Source organism: Rhagoletis pomonella, unplaced genomic scaffold, assembly GCF_013731165.1.
Source record: "Rhagoletis pomonella isolate Grant_MI unplaced genomic scaffold, Rhpom_1.0 Rhpom_scaffold_00002, whole genome shotgun sequence".
Lineage (NCBI taxonomy): Eukaryota > Metazoa > Arthropoda > Insecta > Diptera > Tephritidae > Rhagoletis > Rhagoletis pomonella.
This window is the reverse complement of record NW_023458556.1, coordinates 46,285,905-46,294,175: the sequence shown is the minus strand read 5'-3', so window position 1 is coordinate 46,294,175 and position 8,271 is coordinate 46,285,905. Positions and strand designations below refer to the sequence as shown.

The following is an 8,271-nucleotide window of genomic DNA, read 5'->3' as shown; positions in this document are numbered from 1 at the left end:
TGTACATTATTATATATACATGTATATTTTTACAGTTCTCTGCAACTTTTTGTTAATTACCATGTTTGAATTCATGAACTTGTTATTCTTTTTTTTTAATTAAATGTGTTATGAATTTGTATAGGAATACAATTTTAATAAAAAAATTTTTAATAAATATATTTTTAGAGAAAAAATTTTTTTTCCAGTTTCAGTATCTCTTTTATGGTTTTTGAAGATTTTATCATCACATGGAAGATTTTTAACAAAATTTTCTGGCAACACTGACGATAACATAAGCCACAACTGCCAATGTATATACATACTAGGAATGTTAATCACGCGATTTTCGGGATTTGTAGTTTGCACTAATGGCAATAATAGAAACTCCTTTTCTTGAGCAGTATTGGGTAAATTTCCTTTTTTATTTAATAATTAATATTTTCTATAAATGTCTAGCTCATTATATGTACATATAACACCGTGCGATAGTAAATTTTACACACAAAAATCAATTTATTCGCGAAACCATGGGCCAAATATAGTAAAATTGCGTTTTTGGTTTTTCACTCTGACGTCAGTAATTCAAAAATAATTAAAAAAATTCAGAGAAATGTGCTTAGAGAAGAAGTATGGGGTATTAAATTAAAGAGGAAATCCTGTAGAATTTAATTAAACAGGTTCAAGTTGTTGGTGCAGAAGGACTGGTAAATATTGAAAAATGGCATTTTCATATTCAATGACATTGAATTTTTATCCTTTAAATTTCGCAATATTTATTTTTGAAAAAATTATATTTTAAGGACTTATGCATTCATTTGCAGACTCGATAACATCCTCAAATTTCGTCCTTCCAACTTTATCAGCTTAAAAAATTACCTATTCGCCCTTGTGAATCCCAAAAATTTTTATTTTTTTTTTAATTCAAAAGAAATTTTCTCTTGCATTTGGTACCTTCATTTTTACTCTACATTGCATTGGAATTTTATAAATAATTTTTGGAATTTATCATATATTTGAAATCACAAAGTCCTTTAAAATAAGTCCTGACGTCAGAGAGAAAAGAGAGAAAAAAATAAAAACGCAATTTTAAATAAAAAGCAGGTTTCAAACCCATTTATTTATATTATCGTAGGAGAGCTTCTTAAACAATATAGAAGCAATTTTTTCGATTTGGGTTGGTGAAATGTAATGAATATCAGAATCCCGGGATCCCGGGGTTGTGATAACGACATCCCGAAAATCCCGGGTTCGGAAAAGCTAAAAAATTAACATACCTTATACATACATGTATGTATGTTTGTATATCTATACGTCCATCTGTATTTTAATAATTACTTGCAATTTTGCTATTTACATCTGTATTATGCATATGTACCTACAAATATATCTTAATCCATCTGTATGTGAGTTTGTATGCATATTGCTGCTCTAGTTTACAAAAAAAGCTTTATTTATCAGCTACTTCAGTGCAAATGTATAAGCGTTTTGCTGCTAAAACGCTGCTGTCAAGATTACTCACTCGCATGAGTATTTGCTCAGCAGCAAGCAATAAGATCATCTGCACTCATTCACTCAACGCTCTAATCGCTAGTGTCTCACTGATCACTGATCACCAAGCCGATCAATTTGTAATTAATGAATGAGGCGGTGGTGTTTGGGAGGTTGCATCGATGCAGACATAAGCAAACACACATGCATCAATATGGATTAAACGATCTCAACAACGCGGCCGTCAACGCTGGGTTAAATCGTCTGTTCGAATGTAAGGTGAGCAACAATGTTTTCATTTAGAGAATCAGCTACTTATAGGCGATTGCAGCATTTTACGTTGCGCTGAGCATTTATTGTACTAGTATTTAGTGTTTGTTGCTCCATCTTAGAGTGGGTAATTGCCTCCATATGGTCTTGCAACATGTGTATGGAATTAATTTCGTACACATAGTATATCAAGAGTATACATATCTACATACAAACGCTGTGTGTAGGTAGCTTGTGGGACGCTGAACCCATTTTACGCGCAAGATTTTGCAATAAACTTTTGAATTATTTTTGCGAACATTTAAATAAATTATTAAGAATGGATACCAATAGGTTTAGGTATAAGTACATACGTAAGTAAACTTTTGATAGCACATAGCACTATCACAGTAATACACTGAAAATAAAAACTGCGTAAATATAACGAAAACTTGCGTAAATCTTACGAAATTTTTCGTCATTTGGAGCCACGAAAGTTTTCGTTGATTGTACAAAACCGTTTTCGTACATACTACGAAAATATGAGACATCAGATCTTAAGTACATTTTACAAATGTATTCGTACTATTTACTAACGAATTTCGTAATTTTACAAAAGAATTTCGTACTATTTCTTTATTTTTTTACGACCTTTTTGTAAAATGCACAAAAATAATTCGTATATTTACCGAAATTATTTTTGTAAAATCGGCGCTTGTTTCGTAGGATGTACGATTGTTTTCATTCTCCACACTGTAAAAAACATAGAACGAATTATAACACAGGCGATATTTGAGTAATAATTTCTTGGAACAATTGTATTCTTTTTTAATATTTCATTTGTTTTTGAATACAAACTTATAATTTTTAAACGAAATTAACTATTTTCGTCGTTGTGGGGCTTCCTATTTTTTCAACCCTATCTTGGGCATAAATTAGATGCTTTTGAAGAATCCTGTTGACGCGAAGTTCATCAGTTTGGGAATTTTTGATAACATATTCGTAAAATGACTTAAAAGAAATGATGTTGCCGATTTCTCACTACGGCAATAAATCGGCGAGTCGCGAATTTGTTGACATTGACGATTGTTGCCTATTTCTCATGTTTTGCATGGTGGGTTTTATTATATTTTTATCGTAAATTTTAGTGTATTTAACAAAATGTAGAGGTGCTCGGCAGATTCGTATCTTCTTCTAGGTTTGTTTCTTTTGCGACTATAAATTAAAGGAAAATTATAAGGGCAAGTTTCAGTGAAAAATCATACATGTACTTACTTTTAATTTCATTAAGCAGTGCCTCTATTCCTGGCTTGGGCTTGGCGTTGATAGTTAACTGATAGAATTGTCTGTTAATGAAGTCCCACATTGCAGCGCATGGCTCGGCGTAGGCCATATTAAAAACATTGTATGCTTTAAAACATATATCCACAGCTTTCGCGAAGTTGAAAACTTTGTAAATGATGTTGTCAAAGTCAATCATGAATGATTGTGGCTCATCTAGGGTTCCAATTAATGATATGAAGGGGGCAATAGATGATTCTGCCTGGACTTTGCAATCATACATTTGTTTATATTCCGTTTCAGTTGCGCAAACAACCATAAAACTGTCTAGTGACTCTTTGATAGAATAAAGCCTTTTTTGCATTAGTCTTATTATGAGCTAGTCGAGAGCGTGGCAGCAGTGACTGTAAAAGAACAAAAGCTTTGGCGCAAATGGAATCTAAGTTGAGCAAAACATTTGTAAATAGAATCAAAAACAAGTAAGGTTAAAATATTTCGTTCCTGGTTATGTGGTTATATTTTTAACTCAGTTTACAAATACACAGCCAAATACCAAAATACAAAATTTTAACCAGATAACCAGGAAGGAGTGAATACCCCAAGAGTGTGTTTACCTTCTGAGAGATTGACTTTGTTTTTCTTTATTTTGTAGTACATATTAGCATAATCTTTGAATTCCTTGATGTGATTCGGAAAAACTTTATCAACAAGCAAATCGCAAAAAGCAGTGAGGTTATCAAGAACCTCATTTCTGGTTCCGAAAAAGAACCAAGCGCTATTCTACACTTGTTCTAATAATAATATTATTGAGTCGTGAAAATGTACTATTTAAAAGGCTTGAAGAGTAACCTGATTGTAATGTTGTGAATATTTGGTGGAGTGGCAACACCTGCAATAGGTGTTAAATTAAATATGCTTGTTTATTCCAATTTGGGTTTTGGCTATTTGTTATTAAAAAACCTTTGAAAGTGCTATAAATTTCATTAAAATTTAATAAGTAACTAAATCCAAGCAAAAAATCACTATTTATTTGGTGTATTGTAAACAGTTGTGGAATTTGTAAGCAAAAGCAACGGTTTTGCCGCCATTTTGAAGACACTCGCCTGAGGAGCCCGGGAGTCGGAGGAGAAAGAAGAGCATAAAGTTGGAACTGTCCCTTTTCTAATGGAAGGGGCTTAGGGGCCACGACCTTTCCCCTCCGCTTCCAACCCAAAAAAGGTGGGCCAATAACTAAACATTTCCCGAAAAACCAACTTAAAATTCACTCGCTCACCTTGAGCAGCTAGCAATCCCAGGTACCAATGTTGAAGAATAATTTGTATGATTAATTACACAAATTATGTCTCACAGCAGCCAACAGGAAATTCCGCAAACCACACTTTATTCAAACATACGGCGAAAACTGCGATGTAAAAAAAATTAAAAAAAAAAAACACAACACACAAGTAAAAGAAAAAACAAACTTAAAATTCACTCGCTTACCTTTGGCAGTTAGCAATCATAGGTTCCAATGTTTAAGAATAATTATATGATTAATTATACTATGCGTCCCTCAGCAGCCAACAGGTAATTTCGCAATGACACGCGGTACTATATAAAAATATGATGAAATATTAAACTGCCGGCAATTTAGTATATTGTACGAAAATATTCGTATATTGTACGAATTTAAAAAAACATGTTTCTGCATTAGTACTATGTACGAAAGTATTTAGTAAATTGTACGAATACAGAATTGTAGATTTCGTAAATTTTAAAACCATACGTAAATATTACGAATGCCTTCCTACAATATACAAAATTATTCGTACAGAGATTTGTTCAGTAATTTACGAGTGTGTTTCGTAAAATAAACGTATGATTTCGTAAATTGTACTGAAAAAATGCCTTACGAAAGTCCTTTCGTTATATTTATGAATGGTTCGTAAAATCTTGTTTCGTTGTGAAAAATGTGTTCGTATTATGAACGAAAGTTTCGTACATTGTACAAAAACCAAGACTACGAAATTTTTTCGTAGCACTTTTACGAAATTTTATTTTCAGTGTACGAGAAATGGTCTGCTAACTAATTAACTTATTTCGAACAATATGATTGCAATTCATAATTTAACAGCTTAACATTGTTCTTCTTCTTATTTGGCGCTGTAACCGCCTAAGCAATTTTGGCCGAGTTCAACAAAAGCACGCCCAGTCATTTCTCTTCTGTGCCAATATATGCCAATTGGAAATGCCAAATGAAGCCAGGTCCTTCTCCACTTGGCCTTTCCATCGAAGTTGGGGCCTTCTCCTCCCGCTGCTAGCACCAGCGGGCTACGAGTTGAAGACTTTCAGAGCTGGAGCGTCGGTGTCCATTCGAACGACATGGTCAAGCCAGTATAGCCGCTGTATTTTAAGTCGCTGCACTATGTCTATGCCTTTGTTAAACTAATACAGAGCGGTACTCGCACACGGCAATGCGTAAAGGCTTGTAAATCATCCACAAAATCTTTCTTTCGAATACCCCAATAGCCGCCTCATCGGATGCTGTCATTGTCCAGGACAAGTAAATAGACACAGCTGGATGAGGATAGTTTGTTTGACAGCGCTGAAATTAGATGATAAAATCGTGCTTGGCTGAGTTAGTACAATGTTACAATAGTTCATCGTACGATGTTCAAGATAGGATAAGTTGAATGACAGTTTGACTAGTTTGAGATAAGGTAGCTCGTGGCCATCGAAATGACTTATTTTCGAAACCAGGCAATTGTAGCGCAGAAGGCCATTTAAGGCGCGAGAACGACCTTGTGCAATATGAGTTCTTAATGGCGTCATCACAGACAGGTCACTGTGATATTGCTCCGAGGCTCCAAAGATGGCGCATACCATAGACTTCTCTCTGCAGAAACTGCTCCGATGAGAATGTGTCGATATCCGGGTCCGCAGTCGAGGCGACTCAAGGCGCACGCCACAAATCGGAGGAGAAGCTCGGCCAAACACTCACATATGTGAAAGCGCCAATCTATAATTATTATTATCGTGGATGCCGAGTTGAAGGATCTTGCCACCAACCATGCGTTCATCATGCCCAATCCATTGTAGATTTATGTGTTCGACTATGTCCATGTCATTAAAAAGCTCGCCTATTTCGCGAATCTATATTTTTCTTGGATATAATAGTTCTCTCAAAAGCTCCCTAGGGGCCTACTTAACTCTCTTCTACATCGTTCACGTCTCTGCGCAAACGACGGGCATGATGGCAGATTTATAGAGCGTGGTTTCTGTTCGTCGGGAAAAGGGTCATATTTTCCATTGCTTACGTCTGCGTCTCTTGGCAAGAGTTGTTATTGGCCTGATCTTCACACTCCTCCCCTATGCTGGAAAAGGCTTCGCTTTCGGCTCTGGTGTGAAAATCGACGATACAAATATCATCTGCATACGCCAGCAACAGTTCGTTTGCTCTATATGATGTGGTCACGCTTCATATAGGTAGCTCTTATTACGCGTCCAGCATCAGATTGAAGAAGTCGCACCAAAGTCAGCCTTCTTAATTAAATCTCGTTCAGTGGCGGATCCATCGGGGGGGTTTTGGGGGTTAAACTACGTGTCAGTCAGGGGCGGACCCACGGGGGGTGTTTTAATACATAGACGCCATATTATACATACATATGCGCCATATTAAAACACCCGCCGTGGGTCAGCCACTGACTGACACGTAGTTTAACCCCCAAAACCCCCCCGCTGGATCCGCCACTGAACTCGTTGGTCTCTAACGGCACGAAGAGAACCTACGCAGTTTGAACGTAGCCAAAATTTGTTCCCAACGTCACTCTCCAAAGCCGTATTATTTGCCAAATTTAGACATGGCGTCGTATAGGCAGCTTCTTGTCGTCCTATTATCCCAAATACTAGCTTGTATAAATATTCTTAAGAAAATACTAATTTTCATTCTTTATAACGGCCCGAAAGCACTTCCTTATTAAGTTAATTTAAAAAGTTTGTAGCTTTTAATACAAATTTTCCATTCAGATCCTTTTTCATTGACGACTAGAATTTGGCAAAGAAAGTCATACAGGTTTTCGTGGCATCTTTTCGATATTCTCGGGACCATCGATTTTGTTATCGATATTTTTATCGATTCGGTTATCGATATTTTATTGGTTTTGGTTATCGATGTATTTATCGATTTTGTTATTGATATTTTTATCGAATTTGTTATCGATAATTTTATCGGGTTTCTTATCGGTATTTTAATCGATGTTACTATCGATTTTATTATCGATACACATGCTGTGACATCATAAGGCAGAACATCATATGATATGACATCATTTGGCATGACATGGCATCCTATCACACTACTTCACATTACATTACATGAAATCACATCAAATGGCATCTCATTACCTGACATCACATCACATAGCATATTATCATGTCATCGTACCTCACAGCATATAGGTGAATATGGAGATGAAGACCAAGATAAATTTAAACACTTTACTTTTATAAAAACCAGAGTACAAAGATAAAAATAAAGATAAAGGAAAACAGAATAACATAAATGTAATTAAAACGAAAAAGGTAGAGGTAGGGATCTAGATAGAAAAAATGAAAATGTATGTATATTTACATATAAATATTGGTTATGAGACAAACTAGATATGTAACTTCTCCAGTGTGGCCCAGGCGCACTTACTTTTTTATATGGAGAAAAATTAGCAAACATAACTTTACTTTAATGTAGAAAGGCTCTATATAACATTTTTGTTTCTTTCCAGGGTAGTTATTAAACTTTGTGAAAACTAAAGATCTTCAGTTGATATTTTTTTTGATTACACTGGTTTTTAATAAACACATAAACTATTTTTTTGATGTAGTAGTTGATTTCAAATTCGATTAAGCCATTTGTGAGTATTCGGTAGGACTTTTGTACAGAGCTAAACTTCGGATTAAAATGAGTTAGGGCCTTTCAATATTAAGGTAACGATGTGTATATTTATCGGAACATTTCTGCTTTTTGCTATATGCATGTTTGTACCGATATATACCACGAATAAGTTATCGATATATTTATCGCTGTAACTATCGAAATTTTTATAAAAAAATTTATCGATATTGCAATCGTTATCGATATAATCACCTCTATCATTATCACTTTTGTTATCGAAATTCATATTAATGTCATTTGATTTCGTTAATTTCAAAATAATAGTAGTTTTCAAATTATTACTAGATACAAATTAAAAGATATGCATACATATGAAAATACTCGTACCAAATCTGTTACTGTTA

At 34.7% G+C, this 8,271-nt stretch overlaps 2 protein-coding genes across 3 annotated transcripts in view; one reads left to right on the top strand and one right to left on the bottom strand.

Moving 5' to 3' along the window:
• LOC118733708 overlaps positions 1–8,271 on the top strand; it is a 23,899-nt gene that overhangs the window by 8,661 nt on the left and 6,967 nt on the right. The gene's annotated exons all lie outside the window — the stretch shown is intronic.
• Positions 2,778–3,760, bottom strand: LOC118733709. Of its 2 annotated transcripts, none has more exons than XM_036463236.1 (3): positions 3,615–3,760; positions 2,995–3,439; positions 2,778–2,934 (listed from the first exon to the last, which is right to left on the bottom strand). In XM_036463236.1, exons 2-3 carry the CDS (start codon positions 3,362–3,364, stop codon positions 2,873–2,875), a joined length of 432 nt encoding a protein of 143 aa, XP_036319129.1. In that variant the 5' UTR covers positions 3,365–3,439; positions 3,615–3,760; the 3' UTR covers positions 2,778–2,872. The 2 variants fall into 2 exon arrangements, with proteins under 2 accessions (XP_036319129.1, XP_036319130.1); XM_036463237.1 differs by having other exon boundaries at positions 2,995–3,421.

Bases quoted from the DNA above. Each gene is read 5' to 3' on its own strand.
- LOC118733709 (XM_036463236.1), bottom strand. From the start codon at position 3,364: ATGCAAAAAAGGCTTTATTCTATCAAAGAGTCACTAGACAGTTTTATG. The intron at 2,935-2,994 runs GTAAGTACATGT...TTTAATTTATAG, and splicing joins ACTGCTTAATGAAATTAAAA to TCGCAAAAGAAACAAACCTA.